General features: G+C 41.1%; 1 protein-coding gene and 1 pseudogene across 2 annotated transcripts in view; both read right to left on the bottom strand.

Moving 5' to 3' along the window:
* Nucleotides 1–3,757: 3,757 nt before the first annotated feature.
* On the bottom strand, nucleotides 3,758–4,909 carry LOC308678731 (olfactory receptor 14A16-like; annotated as a pseudogene). Its single transcript has one exon. The product of its transcript is annotated as an olfactory receptor 14A16-like (transcript).
* A 1,924-nt stretch (nucleotides 4,910–6,833) lies between these two features.
* The window catches only part of LOC308678730 (olfactory receptor 14A16-like), a gene marked incomplete at both ends in the record, with an annotated part of 35,055 nt that continues 20,703 nt past the window's right edge, over nucleotides 6,834–21,185 (bottom strand). Inside the window, one exon of the mRNA XM_081345964.1 lies at nucleotides 6,834–7,413. Coding sequence (XP_081202090.1) covers nucleotides 6,834–7,413 — 580 coding nt within the window. The remainder of the gene's footprint in view (nucleotides 7,414–21,185) is intronic.

The following is a 21,185-nucleotide window of genomic DNA, read 5'->3' as shown; positions in this document are numbered from 1 at the left end:
CCAGAAATTATTTTAGCCTTTTAAATAAATGTTGTTATTGATGTTAAGCTCACCATGGAAAACATCATATATTGTTATGTATATACTAGGTTAATTAGTTAAAGACTGAAGTGCAACATAACTAGATTCTAAATAATCTATTTTTCAAAACACACAACAGCCCAAACAGTAAAAGTAAAGTCCAAATTAAGAATATTTCATTCTTAAGAATTGTTTAATTTAAAGTGGTTTAGTTGTAATAGATGGTTAGATTTAAAATGGTTTTCAAGAGTATGTACAAAAGATACTATTTTTTTTCTAGCATCAGCTAAATTAGACATATTACATTGATAAAAATGTTTCTCATTTCTTTCCTGTTACCTTGATTTCATTGCAGAGATGTTAACATAGGAAATAGATTATTTTGTTATCTAATTTTACCTTCCAAAAGACAGAAGCAGATGAAAAATGTGAGGTTCTTTCCTGTTGGCTTTTTTGAATTAGCTGTTTTAGATTCTAAGTTTAGTTCCTAAAGAAGTAATCCTGTAAATAATTTTAATGTCCTCCTCTAGTGCAGGCTCTTTTATGATTCAAGGACTTCAACTCCCAGAATTTCTGAACCAGCATGGCTCAGCTTGGAAACCTCTCCCTTTTCCCTCAGCATGGCTGGCTCAGGATCTCTGGGAGTTGAAGTCCACGAGTCATAAAGAAGGGCCAAGATTGCCTAGCCCTGCAATAGGCTTTCAGAGGGAGCTTTTTTTTTTTCCCAAAAAAAAAAAAAAGGTGGTGGGACGCCGTTCTGAGTGTTCTATGAGAAAAAAAGCCCTGGGAAGCCTTAATGTTGGTAGGTATGATACCAAGGAAAGTGAAAGTGAAAGAAAATGCCAGAATGATTAGAATTAATAAAATTTTGAAAATAAATTCTATATAATTGGATAGATCCTAATTCAGTCATCCATGGTAAACCCGAATAGAAGTGAGAAATAAATTTCAATAGAATTGATTTACAAAATGGATTTTTATGGGGCAGATCTTGTATTCCCTTTCTCCCTCCCCTGCCCCTTGGAATTGTCCTTATGATATGAGGAAAATAACAAAGAGAAAATTGAACACCATTCATATTTAATGTTTATAATTAAAGAATAAGAGAAAAGCACATTTACAGAAAATTGAAATTCCATACAGAGAGCTACAAAGTAACACTAGCTACTTCCCTTGATAAGCTTCTGACAATTAATTACATTCAAAATAGGTTTGCTTTTTCATATCTAATGCTTGGCAAGCAAACAGTATACTATTCTAGAAAATGGAAGAAGAGCTAACTTGTTTAAGCAGGTTTTTTTTAACATTTTGGAAATGATTATGAAGAGAAAAACATTTATTTATTTTTCTCTCTGGTATGCAAAATTTCCTGTCATTCATTTTTCTGCTGAAATGGCACATTCTCATTTATAACTTTCATAACTGCATATAAAACTGCAGATATTTGCATCTTGTACTTTTTTCTACCCACTCTTTCAGTTGAAACTGAATTACCAAACCTAGAGAAATACATAAGTCAAAGAATGATTGTTCTATATTTTAGTATGAGATGGATACATTAGATCACTTTCCATAAATATTCACAACTCCTGAAATCCAGTGGCAATAGAAATGTAAGTCAGTAGCAGGCTGAGGCTGAAGGGGATCTCAGGATCTTCTGACATCTTCCATTATGCAGTTTTTCATTGTTTCCACTTTTCTGTCTTGCTGCTTGGAAGTTATGCTTGCGGAGGCTATCTTTAAAGTTCTTGTGTTTCCATTTCACTAACTACATGGAAATATTTCCTCAAACCTATCAGAGTAGTGGAGATAGCATATCCTGGAGAATGTGCATTCTAATGTTACAGACCCCAAATACACACAGCACAGAAAAATTGCATCCCATTTCTCCATGACAGCTTATACAATCTATAAACTTGTGGAAAATAATTAGGATTCCACTACCCTAAAATATGTCCCTTAACTTAAATGTGCATTCTATCTATCCCACTATTTCTTGTCATTATAATCATAGTTGACTATAGGAAAAAATACATTTCAGGTCTCTGTACAGAATTTGGTCTGATTCCAAAAAGAGCTTTAGAGAACATAGGAGAGTGAACACAGCATTCTCTGAAATGCCTTAAAACAGTTGTGACATTCTACAGGTGTAGGTGAAAATTATAGAGGACAAATTTGCAATTCTAGGAAAAGCTACAGATGAAGATGGATGTAAAAGTTAATTGGGATGGTCTGAGGATTCCTCTTCCATGCTGGAATGGAGATGGAAGATGTCAAATGCATTTCTATATATCTGTGATTCTATTTTATTCCAACACACTCTGAAGCACCTTTCTGAAAATAGTTATACTTGTAATTGCTAGACAAATTGAGCACCAATTTGGTGTAGTGGTTAAGTCATCAGGCCAGAAACTAGGAGACCATGAGTTTAACCCCTGTTTTAAGTACAAAGCTAGATGGGAGACTTTGGGCTACTCACTTTCACTCTGCTATAGGAAGGAGACAATTGAAATTTGAAAAATCCTGTGATGAAAATTGCATAGACTTGTCCATACAATCTCCAAGAATCAGATATATCACACACAACATCTGAAGGCAAGCTGTTCCACTGGTTAATTTTTCTCACCATTATGAAGTTTCTCCTTGGCTCACAGCTGCTTCTCTTCTTGATTAGTTTGAAATTAGCCTTTCCTTTCAAGGAGAATCAATAAAGGCTACACAACCCAGATTGGTGTAGTGGTTAAGGCATCAGGGTTAAACTGGGAGACCATGAGTTCAATTCCTATCTTAGCATAAAGCCAGATGAGTGACTTTGGGCTAGTTACTTTCTCTCTGCCATAGCAAGGAAGCAATAGCAAACCATTTCTGGGGGGGGGGGGAAACTTGCATGGAGTTTTCCATAGAGCAGGGGTGTCAAACTGCTGGCCCGCAGGCTGGATGTGTCATGCTGAAACTGCACCCACCTCATTAACGGCAATGGAAAAAAAAGTGATACATCATGACACACCATGTGACATTGCAAGTTTGACACCCCTGCCATAGAGTCTCCAAGAATCAAACATGATTGAAACAAAAATTAGATAGAGAGATAGATACAAATATATTTATTTATTTATTTATTTTAATTCCATTTATATCCCGCCCTTCTCCGAAGACTCAGGGCGGCTTACAAGCTTAGCAATATAGATATAAAACTTCATGAAGATAAGGATATAACACACAAATCAAATACAATCTGGCTAAGTATTGCACTTTAAGGACTGGAATCAGAATAAGAGAATAACAGACCAACAGAGTTGCAAGGGACCATGGAGGTCTTCTAGTCCAACCCCTGCTCAATCAGGAGACCTTATAGCATTTCAGACAAATGGCTGTCTAGTCTCTTCTTAAAAGCTTCCAGTGATGGGGCAGCCATGACTTCTGAAGGCAAGCTGTTCCTCTGATTAACTTTTCTGTGCCTTAGGAGGTTTTTTCCTTGGTTCACAGTTGTTCCTCTCTTTGATTAGTTTGAAATTAGCCTTGCCTTTCAAGCAGAATCAATAAAGGCTGCACATCCCAGCTTTCAAAGCATGGAGGAAAAACTGAGTTTCATTGACTAGCTACATACTCTAATGCACATGCAGTTAAAACAATTAAAATAGTGAAGTAAAATAACATAATTTTGATTCAGTACCATAAATCACTTGTTCACATTATGATTTTTTCAGTTAAGTGAATGTACTAAATTACCGTCACACTATGATTGATTCCTAGAAGTAATAGTAGATTTAAACATATTACACAATGCAACTTGGATCTCCTTGTTCCTCATAGTATAAACAATGGGATTAATCAAAGAACAAACCACAGAGTATAATACAGTGATTGCTACTTCTACATTTGAAAGGGAGAAAGGAGGAGGGTTTAGTAAATTAACACTTGCAGTACTGACAAACAAGGAGACAACAATAAGATGTGGAATGCAAGTTGAAAACACCTTATTTTGTCTTTGCAAAGTAGGTATTCTAAACACATATTTGAAAATCTGCACATATGAAACAATTATGAAACCAAAACAAGGAAAGCCAATACCAGCTATACTAAATAGGATAAATCCAACTTCAATGAGATATGAATTGTCACAGGATATTTTCAGAAGTTGTGAGACATCACAGAAGAAATCATTGAGCACATTGGAACAAAAGTTGATTGCAAAGGTGCCACAGGTGTGCAAGGTTTAATAAAGAGATCCTATCCATGCAATGGCTGCCAACTGAAAACATGTCTTCCTGCCCATTGTGATTTCATAGTGCAATGGGTCACAGATAGCAATGTATCTATCATATGCCATTCCTGTGAGAAGGAAGAAATCTGACATCGCAAAGAACAATAAAGAAAATACTTGTGCGACGCACCCAGAGTATGAGATCTCTCTGCTGCTCAAGAAAGCATTTATCATGGCTTTTGGAATAGTTACAGAAATAGAGCCAAGGTCTGTAACAGATAAATTCACTAAGAAAAAGTACATGGGTGTATGGAATGGAGGATGTATGGACACTGCTAATATGATGAGGATATTTGATATTAAGGATACTGTATAGATCACTAAATACAAAATGAAGCATACCATATTTTTCTCTACTTGAGCAGAAAAACCCAAAAGAATAAAAGTAGAGATGTCACTTGCATTAAGCATTTTTTCTGGAGTATGTGTATTGCATTGCTGTGGAAACAATAAAAATAATTTCAACTGATCAGATAGTAATTATGAACAACACTAATATTAATGAAAGTTGCAAAAAAAAAAATCAGAAAAAAACAGACGGATCTTCCTTTTCTCATACCTAAGACATAGAACAAAAATATGGTTTAAAATTTTCACATGTTTATAGGGCTTTTGTAAGAAATTGCCAACAATCAATCTCAGTTTGGAGAATATAATGTGTTACTATGTTAACATTATAACGATAATTTCAATCAACTGTTTAATGATAATTTTAACACATTTCTGTTGTAAAATACATTACAATGTACTGCAACATTTTTCCTTCTTTCAATTTAGTAGGATTTAACAGCATGTTTTCCAAACGTGGGAGCAATTTTATACACAAATATTTCCATTATGCTAGATTTTTTATCATTTTTTTTACTGAAATGGATCTCAGAACCTATTATATTCACCTGTCTAAAAGTTTCTATTTTTATTTCACTGTTTCCATTTTTCTCTCTTGCTGCTTATTGTGTTTGAAGGGTTCTGGTTCCCCTTTCCAATAAACTACAACCTTCTTCCCAAACCATTTGCCATGTTTATTCCCTGCTTGGATGAACCATGATGAAGACTTTTCTTCCTACAGACTGTACAGTGTATATTAACAAAGACTGAAACCTTAACATTGAAGTTTACAGAAATCACAAACACAGAGATCAGTATTTATATTTTGATTCTCACCACCCACTGGAACACAAAATGGGAGAGATGAGAACCCTATGCCACCTAGCTGAGAGTTTACTTACCAGTAAAGAGGGAAAAGAAAAAGAACTAAAACACATCAAGAAATTCCTCAGAACTTGTGGTTACCCTAGCTGGGTCTTCACCCCCACCCCCAACCCCCCAAAAAAATCCCAGCAAGAGCTCCTTGTAGCAATGTTGTTGTTCCATATGATGTAGGAATAACTGAAAAGTTCAGGAGAATTTTCAATTAGCACAACATACATCTGCACTTTAAACCAAGAATAGACTAAGGCAGATGTTTGTCCACCCCAAGATAAAACATCCAGTCACAAAGTAAGCAATGTGATATATGCAATACAAAGCAAGGAGAAGTGCAGATCTCTACATAGATGAAACAAAGCAACCCACTTCAAAAGCTCATGGCACAACATAAGAAATCAAACTCATCAAGACAAGTTTCAGTGGTCAATCTGCAATTGAAAGACAAAAGCCACTCTTTTGAAGACAGCAAAGTCACATTTTGGATAGAGAGGACCATTGGTCTGAAAGAGGGCTAAAAAAATATCCATTTATGTTAGAATGAACAGCACTCCCTCAATAGAGGGGGAAGAATAAGACAACAGCTATCTCCAGTTTACAACACAGTCCTTAGAGCAGTTCCAAGAAGATTCCACAACTAATTGCACCCTGATTCAGGTGACCCTGAGGGCACAGACAAATGCCTGTGGCCTCAACAGCTGTCACAGAGAGTGCTAATGACCACATCAATGCTAATACAATCCTTCCACCCCCATCACTATGTCCTATCAGAATCTAGCCTTCCATCTCCTACCATCCAGATTCAACTGTCAGTAACTATCTTTCTATCTCCCAGCAATTTGAACCTATGAAGCTTCTTGGGTGAGAAGAAAAATGTTCTTTCCTTCTTTCTTTCTTTCTTTCTTTCTTTCTTTCTTTCTTTCTTTCTTTCTTTCTTTCTTTCTTTCTTTCTTTCTTTCTTTCTTTCTTTCTTTCTCTCTCTCTCTCTCTCTCTCTTTCTTCCTTTCCTTCCTCCCTCCTCCTCTTCCTCTTCCTCCTCCTCCTCCTCCTCCTCCTCCTCCTCCTCCTCCTTCTTCTTCTGGAAAAAAAATCCAGTTGCCTTTTGAAGAAACAAAAGGATCTTTGAGGCACTGGAATTAATATTTATCTTGCATTTTAAAAATAATCAATGGAAGCTACACCTTCCATCTTGCAAATCATAAAATGTGGAGGTCCATAATTCATGGCAAATGAGTTAAAATAGCAAAACAAATGACAGACCTTTGTTTGGATACAGTTCAATAAATCACTAGTTCATATTATGGATTTTTGAATGGAGTGAATGAATTAAACTATCTTCATATTATGATTGATTCCTAGATGTAACACCAGATTTAAACATATTACACAATGCAGCCTGGATCTCTCTATTTCTCATGGTATAAACAATTGGATTCATCAGAGGAGGAACCAAAGAATAGAATACAGTAATTACCATTTCCACATTTGAAGGGGAATCAGAAGGAAGTTTTAGGTAATTAATACTTCCAGTGCTGATAAACAAGATGACAACAATAAGGTGGGGAATGCAGGTGGAGAAAGCCTTATTTTGTCTTTGCAAATTAGAAATTCTAAAAACAGACTTGAAAATTTGCACATATGAAACAATTATGGAACCAAAGCAAGGAAAGACAATACATGTACTGAACATAATAATTCCAACTTCAATGAGGTATGAATTATCACATGATACTTTAAGAAGTTGTGGAATTTCACAAAAGAACTGATTGAGGACATTGGAACAAAAAGTGATTGCGAAGGTGCCACAAGTGTGCAAGGCTGAATAAAGAAGACTGGTTATCCATGTCATGGCTGCCAGCTGAAGACAGGATTTCCTGTCCATTATGGTTTCATAGTGCAGTGGGTCACAGATAGCAATGTATCTATCATATGCCATTCCTGTGAGAAGGAAGAAATTTGACGCTGCAAAGAACAAGAAAGAATATACTTGTGTGACGCACCCAGAGTATGAGATCTCTCTGCTGTTCAAGAAAGCATTTATCATGGCTTTGGGAATAATGACAGACATAGAGCCAAGATCACTAACTGATAAATTTACTAAGAAAAAGTACATAGGTTTATGGAGTTGGTGATGGATGGACACTGCTAAAATGATGAGAACGTTTTCTATCAGAGATGCTATGTAGATCACTAAAAATAAAAGGGAAAATAGTATATTTTGCTCAGATTGGTCAGAAAAATGCTGAAGAACAAATGTAGAGAAGTCACTTCCATTAGGCATTTTTATAGAATGTTTACTGCATTGCTATGGAAAAAATAAAATTAGTTTCAACTGATTGGATACTAATTATCATCATTTATAAAATTTATGAGTGTTGCAATAAAAAATGTAAAAATTTGCAAAACTGATGTATCTTCCTTTTCTCATTCCTAAGACACAGAAAGAAAACATGCTTTAGCAATTTTGATATGGACATTCCATGACATAACCATTAATCAAGCTCATCTTGGAAAATATATTGCTTTTAAAAATTTTGTAATTTTTGTCATCAACTTTAAAAGTTTTCTGTCTCAAAAATATGCTACATTTCCCCCTTAATTCATGAGATCAACCCCTTTTTTAATTTAATATGAATTAACTATCTGTTTTCTAAATGTGGGTGCCAATGTTAATACATAAATGTTTCTGTTACATCACAATTTTGTCCATCAAACCTCAAAAATAATGAATATGAAAATGCATGTGAATGACAGAGTAGAGCAGACATGTCAAACTCGTGACATCATGTGATGTCAGGCGACATATCAGAGCTTTTTCCCCATTGCTGGCAATGGGGTGGATGCGGTTTCCTGATGATGTGTCCGGCCCATGGGCCAGCAGTTTGACACCCCTGGAGTAGAGATAATGACTTTGTGAGATATAGAGAAAAAGAGAGACATTACCTTTCAATGCCAAACCTCAATTCATTTCAACATTGTCTTCAGTCATTCTGTAAAACACTTCAAACCACATATTTTTCATATATGAGCTGGTTGAGATAAGAATAATTATGTATCCTTTTGAAACTGCACTTTTATAAGTCTGTCTGCACATACCACAGAGCCAAGCATTATTGAATCAGTTTCCAAAAATAATTATTAGCCTGAAATAGATCTAGATCAAGAAAGAAAGAAAGAAAGAAAGAAAGAAAGAAAGAAAGAAAGAAAGAAAGAAAGAAAGAAAGAAAGAAAGAAAGAAAGAAAGAAAGACTTATAGTTAGCAATGGCAACACCACTTAGACCGATATACTACTTCAAAGTACTTCACAGCACTCTCTAAGAAGTTTACAGTGTCAGCATATTACCCCCAACAATCTGGATCCTCAATTTACTAAATTTGGAAGGATATAAGAATCAACCTTGAGCCAATCAGGATCTAATTCCTGACAGTGAGCAGAATTATACTGCATTCTAATCACTGCACCACTAGAGCTCTTAATACCTTGTGTTTTATAACTCTGACAAACACTAATTTTGCCTTCCCTTGAAATGTCTATGTCCTTACACTAAGTACAAGATGACCCCTTTAAAGAAAAGAGAAACATCTGAAATGATAATCTTTGCCTTAGAATTGCCAAGCTAGATGGGGTACAACAGACTCTGGCTGAGCCCTGGTAAGACTGAGCTGTATGGAGCTCCAGGTTCTGGAACTTTAATTTCTTTAATTCTGGCTGAAGTTCTACTGCCTCAGACAGACCTGGTGCTCATTTGGGGGTTCTCATGTCTCCTGCTCAATAAGAAGATGACATTTGTAGCTAAGAGAGTATTTTGGCAACTATGTGTTATGTAGCAATGGCACCTTTTACTGAATCAAGAGTTGTTGTCCTCAGTCACTCAAGTGCTAGGTCATCTCTCAATTGGACTATTTCAATGCACTTTGCATGGCACAACCATTGAAGAGTTTCCAGAAGCTTCAGCAGGTACAGAATGTAGCTGTGTGGACTAGGGTGCCTCTTCTTATAACACTGTTCCACAAGGTTCATTGGTTGCCAGCTTGCTTCTTGGTCCAATTCAAGCTGCTGGTTATCACCTAGAAAATCTTTCATGGCATGGGTTCAGGTTGTCTAAGGAAATGGCTCATCAGCCGATCCATGCCAACAGAAGAGGCATGTGGTGGATCCCTTCAGTCAAGGAATTTCAGTTGGCAGGGTCCAGAAGTGCTTTTCCTGCACTAAAGTCTGCCTTGTGGAACATTTTGCCCACCAAGGTGAGTTCCACATCCATCCTTTTGGCCTTTCAAAAGGGCTTGAAGACTTGGCTCTTCCAGTTAGCCTGGAGCCTAATGAGAGAGTGTTATCTTGGAGGTGGTTAATGGATTACTCAGACCCCACCTCCACCCTATGCACACTTTGCTCCCTTGCATTCCATTGCAGTTAATATAATTTTATTGGAATTTTATCTGAATTTTAAATATATGGTTCTTATTTTTTCTTTTAATGTTTTATATGGATTTTTTATATGGAAATATACATTTTTCACTAAAGAAAAAGTACATGAGTTTATGGAGTTGGTGGCTGACGGACTCTGCTAAAATAATGAGAAGATTTGCTAACAAGGATTCTGTAGATCAGTTAAAGCAAAAGGGAATATAGTTTATTTTGCTCATATTGGTCAGAGAAACATGGAAGAATAAAAGTAGAGAAATGACTTACATTGGGCATTTTTTCCTGCATTGCTGTGGAAAAGGTAAAAGCAATTTCAACTAATAATAATTATGAATGCCAATGAAATTAATGAGAATTGCAATAAAAATGTAAAAGTCTGAAAAAAACAGGGATTCTTTTTCTCATATCTAATACATGGAAAGAAAACATGTTTTACCAATTTTGAACATAGACATGAATATTCCCTGAAATCACTATCAATTAAAGCCAACTTGGAGAATATATTGCTTTATGCTTTCAAAATTTTACCAATTCTTTCATCAATTAAATAACTTTAAAAGATCTCTGGTTCTAGAAATTATTTTAATGCCAATTTTTATTTCATTCCTAATATAAACCCCCTTTTTAATCTAGTAGGAATTAACAGCATTTTTTAAAAAATAATAATAATACAGGTGCAATAGTAATGCACAAATATTTCCATGGTGATTTATCATTGATCATACTTCAAAAAATAATGAATATAAGGATGTAAGCACAGAGAGAATGTTGATGTGAAATATAGAGAAGAAAAATAACAGTACTTTTCAATGTCTCACCTCAATTCATCTTAACAGTCTCAACAATAAGTCTGCAAAACATTAACAAACCCAAATGTTCTGTATATATATTGTATGACCATCACAATAATTATGTATCCTGTTGACATTGCACTTTGTAGATATGTGTAAGCTCATTATTGTGAAATATGTTCCCAAGAGAAATTAATTGCATTAGAAATCTAAAATACATCTCTAAAAAAATGAAGTGCTAGAATATGGTTATAGATAAGTTGTATTTTTATAACTCTGACCAAAAAAGTATGTGGCCTTCCTCAAAAAGTATATGTCCTTAAGTACAAAATGACTCTTTTATTGGAAAAGAGAAACATCTGAAATTATAATTTTTGGCTTTGAAATGACAAGCAAGAGTGAGTGATGAAAGCTTCTTTTTAACAGATACTTACATAAAAAGATTGCAGTTGCAATGCCTATTCATCCTTGTTATCCACAGGCATAGGGTAGTCTAACAGATGGACAGGCAAACAGACATGTTAAAAATCAATGATATAATATATATTCCAAAGTCTTCTGGTGATAACTAATTATTTAAATGATAGATTCCCATTCAGGGAAAAAAACTGAGTATTGATGTAAAATTGTACAACTCTCTGTACAAATTTAAAAGAAGCGAGAATTTCTTAGCATCCTGGATAATAACTTACAGTGTGAAACTAATCAAGGAGCCCTCCAATTACTTTCATTGGGTTGTATGATCTACAGCATGGTAGAGGGGAGGGAAATGTTACTTTTAGTGACATTGAATCTCTAGGGAAATTTCAGAGTTGGTTTTACTTTTGACCATGCCGATATTATACATCCAATAAACATGTGCTTTGAGGAAACTTCAAACTTCAGAGTTCTGATTTATTTGGTTTCATTAGTTGGAATCTTACATTATAATGTAATACATATATATGTATGTCTGTGGAAATGGATCAATGATAGATAGATAGATAGATAGATAGATAGATAGATAGATAGATAGATAGATAGATAGATAGAATTTGCACAAATTCTGCAAATGAAAAGTTAGCAAGTAGACCTGTTCTTCATAATTCTTCTCTAGACAAGAAGAGGGCTGGAATCACCCACAAGTGCTCCAGGAAGTTGCTCCTCATGAGATTTTAAGACAGTATTTCCTTATAGATTTATGACTGACATAAATCAGATTTTAGACTGATTGCAAGAATTCTGTAACTGCCAACACAAGGCTGTCATCACCTTTCCATTCCACATAATTGCAGGTCCGAGAAGACTTGGGCCTGCTCCCCACTCCATCACACCTTGTTCCACTTACCTTTTCCAAATATCACATTTCTGAAAAAGCTCCCAGCTGATGCAATGTGTGGCCTTCCTACAGAGGCCACTTTGTACCATTCAGAAGTGGGTAATAATCTGGAAGTCCATGTCATTCTCACAGTCTGTCAGAAGAGTGGAATTGTGTAAATTAAACACTTATTACAGTTCACAAAAATGATTTCTGCCTCCAGAAAGACACAAAATTTTAAGATATGGTGGGGCAAGAAACAGTGACACGGGTGTCTGAAGAGGAGAGGGATACACTGGGAGGGCTGGCACAGACCACATATGAGTTAGGAAAGTGCTGAATGGACTGCACTGTCCCATTATCACTTAATGTGTGCAGTGGTAGAAACCACAATTGCAGTTGTTCAATAAGGCATCGACTTCCCTCCGCCCTGTGCGTTCCCACAGAGAGGGCCTCCTCAGGGTGCCACCGGTCAGAGAATGTCGACTGGTGGCCCCCAGGGGGAGATCCTTCTCTGTGGGCGCCCCGGAGCTATGGAATCAGCTACCGGTTGAGCTCCGGACGGCGCCCGATCTTCGCTCCTTTCGCCGCGAGCTAAAAACATATTTTTTTGAACAAGCTGGCCTGGCCTGATGAGGGGATTGGGGGGAGGTTGTTATTGTTATTTTATTGGGTTTTTAATATGTATTTTAGTATGGGCATTTATTTAATCTTGTTTTAACTTTTGTAATCTTGTATTTTTATTCTTGCCCTGTTCACCGCCCTGAGTCCTTCGGGAGAAGGGCGGTATAGAAATATTATTAAATTAAATTAAATTAAATTAAATGGTGCCTCACTAAAATACTGCAATAATTTACAAATATTATTCTAGGGTCTATTGTGGTCATAAGTTGAGGACTATCTTTAGCCACCTTGCTCAAAATACATTTGGCATATTTTAAAGGACAGTGGTTTGCATACCTTCTTGGATTGCATTGGCAATTTATTGTTAATTGCTTTTCAGTTATTAGGTTTTTTTAATCTTTTGTAAAATATTTTTTAAATACAAGGACTTCATATTTTTTCAGAGATGATTGAAACAGTTACAAATGGGCTTAAGATCTAGATAAATATGAAAAAAGATTTTGGAATGAATGATAAAGAATCTTTCCCTGGAAAATTGCTTTTGTTTTGAATTTGTGAGAAAGGACAACAGAAAATGGAATAAACCAAGTTCTGAGTTGTTATTTGAAGGGACAAGATTGTTAGAAGAAAATGGAAGAATTATAAAGCTGATTTATTTCATCAAGGTTAAAATAGTTAAAAGTAGTCTCTGGTAACCTTTAATGACTTCTGCTGACATCAGGACTGAAATGATAAAGTTTTAAGGATTGTTTATTTAGACAAGAGATGGCATATAGGAAGATGAGATCATTTTTTTGTATTGTAAACATGGTTTTGCTGCTGCCTAGAATATGGAGTTGACTGAAGCCCTGGACAGGTCTGAGCCTGAAGGATCTCCCCTGGCTCATCAGCCCTATTAATCGTTATGATTCATGAAGAAGTTAAGGGATCTGGTAGGGGTCAAGAAAAGCTAAGAGGATTACTGGAGGAAAATGAAGAATGAACTCAACTGAACATGAGTTAATACTTTTTCACTATTATTGCATCTGCAGAATGCTATGCATCAGCCAAGTTTAGGGTCATTCAGACTCTCCCTGGGAAGGGAAGACCAGAGGTGCACCTATAGAGTTCTATGGAGGAATTCTTCATGCATCTTGCTGATAAAAGTGCTCAGATTCATTCCCAGTTGGATGCCAAGTATGATTCTAGTCCTTTAGAGGTATCCAGGAAACAGAATTATCTAGTTATCTGGAAATAGTTTAATTCCATTGGACATGAGGATGTGGACAATGCCACCATGTGTGTTATATCCATGCCCTGGTCAGTTGTTTAGGGCCACCTGGGGGGTTCTAGTAAATCCCCTACTCAAGAAACTATTGATGGACCCTGACATTCTGGACAACTTTTGTCCAGTTTCCCATTATCCCTTTTTAGAGAAAGTAGTTGAGAAGTGGTGGCTTGGAACTCCTAGAAGAAACAGATTATCTAGGCACTTTTCAGGCCCAGTTATGGGAGAGAAACAGCAATGGTCACACTCACGAATGATGTCTGGTGGGAGCCAATACATCCATCCTTGCTAGTCTTGAATTCTAAGTGACTTTCAATAACTTCATCCCATTTTGGACTGACTTAGTAGGGAGTGAGTGCAAAGGCATTAATGCCCTGATCATTTCTAATTTGGACTATAGGAATGCACTGCACATGGGATATCCCTGAAAAGTATCTGGAAGCTTCAACTGACACAATATGCATCTGTGCAAGCAATCTTGGGTGCCCAAAGAATGATATGCATAACATCTCTGCTGTATGACCTATATTGGGTGCTTACAATTCCAATTCAAGGTGTTGATTATGATCTTTAAAGCTCTAGTAGGTTACCCAGTGAACCATCTTCATCCCATTACAACAGTCCATTCTAGCCAGTCAGACAAAGAAAGTACATTGTGTACCACAGAGAGGGCCTGAGCCTGCATCTGGTCACCTCATCCAGTGAGGCATCCCATTCATCTCTTAACAATCCACACAGTCACTTAACAATCACAACACGGAGTGCTGGAATTGGAGTCATTGAGCAAGGTGGTCATGTAGGCACCTTGCTAAATGACTGCAATGACTTACTACAGGTGAAACTCGAAAAATTAGAATATCATGCAAAAGTTCATTTATTTCAGTAATGCAACTTAAAAGGGGAAACTAATATATGAGATAGACTCATTACATGCAAAGCAAGATAGTTCAAGCCATGATTTGTCATAATTGTGATGATTATGACGTACAGCTCATGAAAACCCCAAATCAGCAATCTCAGAAAATTAGAATATTACATGCATTCAATAAAACAAGGAGTGTACATAGAACAATATCGGACCTGAAAAGTATAAGCATGCATATGTACTCAGTACTTGATTTGGGCCCCTTTTGTAGCAATTACTGCCTCAATGTGGTGTGGCATGGAAGCTATCAGCCTGTGGCACTGCTGAGGTGTTATGGAAGACCAGGATGCTTCAATAGCGGCCTTCAGCTCTTCTGCATTGTTCGGTCTCATGTCTCTCATCTTTCTCTTGGCAATGCCCCATAAATTCTCTATGGGGCTCAGGTCAGGCGAGTTTGCTGGCCAGTCAAGCATAGTAATCCCATGGTCATTGAACCAGGTTTTGGTGCTTTTGGCAGTGGGGCAGGTGCCAGGTCCTGCTGGAAAATGAAGTGAGCATCCCCATAAAGCTCATCTGCGGAAGGAAGCATGAAGTGCTCCAAAATCTCCTGGTAGACGGCTGCGTTGACCCTGGACTTAATGAAGCACAGTGGACCAACACCAGCAGATAACATGGCTCCCCAAATCAACACAGACTGTGGAAAATTCACACTGGACTTCAAGCATCTTGCAGTGTGTGCCTCTCCATTCTTCCTCCAGACTCTGGGTCCTTGGTTTCCAAATGAGATGCAAAAGTTGCTCTCATCAGAAAAGATGACTTTGGACCACTGAGCAACAGACCAGGTCTGTTTTTCTTTAGCCCAGGTAAGATGCTTCTGATGTTGTTTGTTGTTCAGGAGCGGCTTGACAAGAGGAATACGACATTTGAAGCCCATGTCCATGATCCATCTCTGTGTGGTGGCTCTTGATGCACTGACTCCAGCCTCAGTCCACTCCTTGTAAAAGTCCCCAACACTTTGGAATGGCCTTTTCCTAACAATCCTCTCCAGGCTGCAGTCATTCCTGCTGCTTGTGCACCTTTTTCTTCCACACTTTTCCCTTCCACATAACTTTCTATTAATGTGCTTTGATACAGCACTTTGGGAACATCCAACTTGATTGAATTCAAGATGGCGGACGTGCTTGCCTGAGCTCCGTAAGCTCCAGCTGTTGGGCGTCCCTTAGGAGCCCCTCAGGGGTCCTCTCAGGCCCCCTGGGCAGGGATTTGGATTGTTAAGATCACGAGGCAAACAATGAGGTAGACAATGAGCTTTCTTACTGTCCTGTTTGCTCCCGTCTGCGAGTTGTCTGCTTTCGTCTGCTCGCTGTGCTCAGCTTTTCCGGCCTGCCGGTTTCTGCTGCCTCGGCGTCTCCGGGCTGCTCCTGGGAGGTTGTGGCCGGCGGCGATGGCGTTCTCCGTGTTCTCCGATGCTTTGGGCCGCCGTGGGCTGCTGGAACAGCGACGTTGTTTTTGAGCAGCTTTGGCTGTTTTCGGCGGTGTCCTCCGAGCGTCCTCGGAGCATGAAGGAGACGCCTGTGGGCCATTTTGGCAGTGGTGGCAGTGGCGGCGACACTTTCGTACTGCTTGGCTTGCCTTGGGCCGCTTTTGGCGACTGTGGCGTCTTCGGGCCGTTTCGGCGGCGGAGAAGACGACCGCTGGTTAGCTCGTTGGCAAGGATGTCTCCTGTGCTGTTTTCGGGCCGCTGCCGGCGGCGGAGGCGGCGACGGCGACGGCGTCCTCAGGCTGCTTTGGGCGGTGGAGAGGATGACCGCGGCGATGGCGGCAATGTTTTTGCTTCGTTCGCTTCATTCCGGGCCGCTTGCGATGATGGCGACGACGGCGTTTTCAAGGCCCGCTGGCCCGTTCCATTGGCAGCGACGATGTTTATGGCGATGGCAGCAGCGACATGGCGGCGGCTGGCATCTTTGTCCGGTCAGCGGTGGCCGTAGCAGTTCGGGCGGACTATCAACTTATTAATTTTCCATCTACCTCCTTTCTCCCCTTTGGACTGGGATGGACCTGGGCACAAGCCACAGTGGGAGAGTGGCTTGTTTTACATCGGCAGCCCCATAGAGGTGGGAGCTCTATGGGTCATGCCCCACCCAGGGTGTATATTTTGGACCATCCCCGGGAGCAGATTCGTGACCCGTCGTGAGAGGACGGGTTGTGGTCTGCCCCTGGGAGCACCCAATGAGTGGCAGTAAGTTGGTTGATGGGCCAAATGTTCACTCCCTACCCTTCGATCCTCCTATTGGACTTTTAAACTATGGGACTGCCTTCTCTGGACTTTTTTGGACTTCATGTATCGATACTCCAGCACCGATTTTTTTGCCCTCAGGGGTGCCCCCCTCTCCTGGGTGCATCCCGCCTTCTTTGCCACTCCTAGTCTCGATGAAGGGCCCAATTATTGGGACCCCGAGAGATTGCCGGGCAAGGGCAGGGGCCTTCGATATAAATTTAATAGAAGGCCCCTGGTTAACTTTTTAGTGGAATTTTTTATGGGGTTAGGGAGAGGGGTGGGGGGTAGTGGTTGTTTGACTATGGGGGGTGGTCATACAACCATGGTTCAGGCCAGGCCAGGGTCTGACTGCGTAGGGAGAGAGCGGGGTGTGGTTACATCCGGGGCTCGGGAGCGGGTCATGGGACTACCGATTCCCACGACATTGGGGTATGGCAGCAGGCGCATGGACAGAGGGCCGTATCGTTACCGGGAGAGCCGTCTCCGCTATTTACAAGCGGTGAGGCGCTCCGACCCTCTGTTTCTTCCCCGAGGTTCCAGGAGCGAGGATGTGCAGCCTCCTGAGCTCCGGCTGGTGTATCTGAATGCCAGGTCCGTGATTAATAAGGCTCCCCTTGTGCGGGATTTGGTTGAGAGTGAGCATGCAGACCTGGCTTGTATTACCGAGACCTGGTTAGGTCCAGAGGGTGGGGTCCCTTTGGTTGATCTTTGCCCACCAGGTTTCCGAGTGCTACACCAGCCTCGGGCTCAAGGTAGGGGCGGGGGAGTGGCGGTAGCTATTAGGGAGACCTTATGTCCGCGGGAGACCACCGTTCCTCAGATAGTCGGGTGTGAGTCTCTCTTTTTGAGGTTTGGTCCGGGGGCGCAGTTCGGCTTGCTGCTGGTGTATGTTTCGCCTAGTCGCACAGCGGCAGCCCTGCCTGAGCTACTCGATGTCCTCTCTGGGTTGGTGATTGAGTTCCCCAAACTTATAGTTTTGGGTGACTTCAATCTACCATCCCTGGGAGGGTCATCTGAGTTAGCTCGGGAGTTCATGGCTTCCATGATGGCCATGGACCTGACGCAGGTAATTTCTGAACCAACTCATGAGGGAGGCCACACCCTTGACCTGGTTTTTTTATCTGGACGGTGGTTTGATGATCTTGGTGGGGGCTCTCCATTTATTATGCCCCTGTCATGGACCGATCATTACCTCATGCGGCTGGTCTTCCGTCTTGCCGCCCCCCGCCGTGGGGATGCGGAACCAACTAGATGGTACCACCCCAGGCGCTTAATGGACCCTGATGGGTTCCAGGCAGCGCTGGGATCCCCACCTGCCTCCGTTGCTCACAACTCGGTGGATGCCTTAGTGGAAGCCTGGGAAAGGGCAGCCACTGAGGCACTTGACCGAGTTGTACCCTTGCGGCCCCTGACCCGGTGCAGATCCCAACGAGCTCCATGGTTCTCCGCAGAGCTCTGGGAGATGAAGCGTCGGAAACGGGGCCTAGAGAGCTGTTGGAGGTCCAGCCGATCCAAATCCGACCGGTTGCGACTAAGAACCTATATTAGGTCTTATCTCGCAGCGATGAGGGCGGCGAGGTGTAATTACTTCTCTGCCCTCATCGCGTCCGCAGATAATCGCCCGGCCGCCCTGTTTAGGGTGACTCGCTCCCTCCTTAATCAGGAGGTGAGGGAGGATCCCTTGCAGGGTCGTGCTGAGGAGTTTGGTCAACATCTGTCAGATAAAATCACTCGGATTCGGACAGGTTTGGACTCCAGCTGGGCAGAGTCTGACGATCAGGACACGGGCGGTCCTGTCAATGTTATCTGGGAGGAGTTTGATTCTGTGACCCCTGATGAAGTGGACAGGATTATGGGGTGGTTGAGCTCCACCACATGTTTATTGGACCCGTGCCCTTCTTGGCTGGCTTATGCAGCTAGGGAGAGGACACGAGGCTGGTTCCAGGCAGTTATATCTGCTTCTTTGAGTGAGGGTAATTTCCCCACCGTCTTGAAGGAGGCGGTGGTGAGACCTCTCCTGAAGAAGCCTACCTTGGACCCAGCTGTGTTAAACAACTTTCGTCCAGTCTCCAACCTTCGCTTTCTTGCGAAGGTTGTTGAGAGTGTGGTGGCGCATCAGCTACCTCTGGTCCTGGATGAAGCGGATTATCTAGACCCGTACCAATCGGGTTTCAGGCCCGGGTACAGCACGGAGACGGCATTGGTCGCTCTGGTGAATGATCTCTGGAGGGCCCGGGACAGGGGATATTCCTCTGTCCTAGTCCTATTAGACCTCTCGGCGGCTTTCGATACCATCGACCATGGTATCCTGCTGCGGCGTCTCAGGGGATTGGGAGTGGGAGGCACAGTTCTTCTGTGGTTCTCCTCCTATCTCCTGGGACGCTCGCAGTCGGTGTTGGCAGGGGGGCAGAGGTCGACCCCTAGGTCTCTCGTTTGTGGAGTTCCTCAGGGGTCGGTCCTCTTGCCTCTCCTGTTCAACATCTACATGAAACCGTTGGGTGAGATCATTCGTGGTTTTGGAGTTGGGTATCATCAATATGCCGATGATACCCAACTTTTCATTTCGACCCCAAACCACCCCAGGGATGCCCTCGCTGTGATGTCCCGTTGCCTGGAGGCGGTTCGGGTCTGGATGGGGAGGAACAGACTTCAGCTCAACCCTGACAAGACTGAGTGGCTGTACATTCCGGCATCCCGGGACATTCAAAATGTTCCATCTCTTTCTATGGGGGGTGAGTTTTTACCTCCCGTGGATAGGGCTCGCAACTTGGGAGTCCTCCTAGATTCACGGCTTACTCTAGAAGATCACATAGTAGCCGTGACTAGGGGGGCTTTTGCTCAGGTTCGCCTGGTGCATCAGTTGCGGCCCTATTTGGACCGGGATGCCCTGTGTACGGTCACTCATGCGCTCGTGACCTCTCGTCTGGACTACTGCAACGCTCTTTACATGGGGCTTCCCTTGAAGACCACTCGGAGGCTCCAACTGGTACAGAATGTGGCCGCGAGAGTTGTCTTGGGAGTTTCCCGGTACTCCCATGTTACACCTTTGCTCCGCAAGCTGCATTGGTTACCAGTTGTCTTCCGGGTGAGGTTCAAGGTCTTGGTGATGGTTTTTAAGTCCTTACATGGCATGGGTCCGGAATACCTCGGGGACCACCTGCTGCCGGCGTCGACTCCCCTCCGCCCTGTGTGTTCCCACAGAGAGGGCCTCCTCAGGGTGCCTCCGGTCAGAGAATGCCGGCTGGTGGCCCCCAGGGGGAGGGCCTTCTCTGTGGGCGCCCCGGCTTTATGGAACCAACTGCCGTTTGAGCTCCGGATGGCACCGGATCTTCGCTCCTTCCGGCGCGGGTTAAAGACCCATCTATTCGAACAAGCTGGCCTGGCCTGATGGGGGAATTTTAGGGTTTTAATGTTTTTTATACTTTGATTGTTTTAATTCGGGCAATAATTTAATCCTTTTTAACTTTTGTATTTTTATTTATATGCCCTGTTCACCGCCCTGAGTCCTTCGGGAGAAGGGCGGTATAGAAATTCAATAAAACATAAACAAACAAAACAAACAACTTCTTTTGCAATTACCTTTTGAGGCTTTCCCTCCTTGTGGAGGGTGTCAGTGATGGTTTTTTGCACAACTGTCAGGTCAGCAGTCTTCCCCATGATTGTGATTCCTACTGAACCAGCCTGAGAGACCATTTAAAGGCTCAGGAACCCTTTGCAGGTGTTATGGCTTAATTAGCTGATTACAGTGGGACACTTTGAGCCTAGAATATTGCACCTTTTCACAATATTCTAATTTTCTGAGATTGAGGATTTGGGGTTTTCATGAGCTGTATGCCATAATCGTCACAATTATGACAAATCACGGCTTGAACTATCTTGCTTTACATGTAATGAGTCTATCTCATATATTAGTTTCCCCTTTTAAGTTGTATTACTGAAATAAATGAACTTTTGCACGATATTCTAATTTTTTGAGTTTCACCTGTATTATCATTTGAAATTTGGAAACATTTTGAGAACTAACAAATAGGCTAAAGGTTCAGAGAAATTTGAAATGAGATTTTGGAATTAATTATAAAGAATCCTTTCCATATTTTCTATTTGGGGAAAAATACCATCCTATGAATATATCAAAAACTCAGTATAAA

Source organism: Vipera berus (genome assembly GCF_964194415.1).
Source record: "Vipera berus genome assembly, chromosome: Z".
In the NCBI taxonomy this organism is placed as follows: domain Eukaryota; kingdom Metazoa; phylum Chordata; class Lepidosauria; order Squamata; family Viperidae; genus Vipera; species Vipera berus.
Note: the sequence above shows the minus strand (reverse complement) of the source record. Positions and strands in the feature narration are given on the sequence as shown.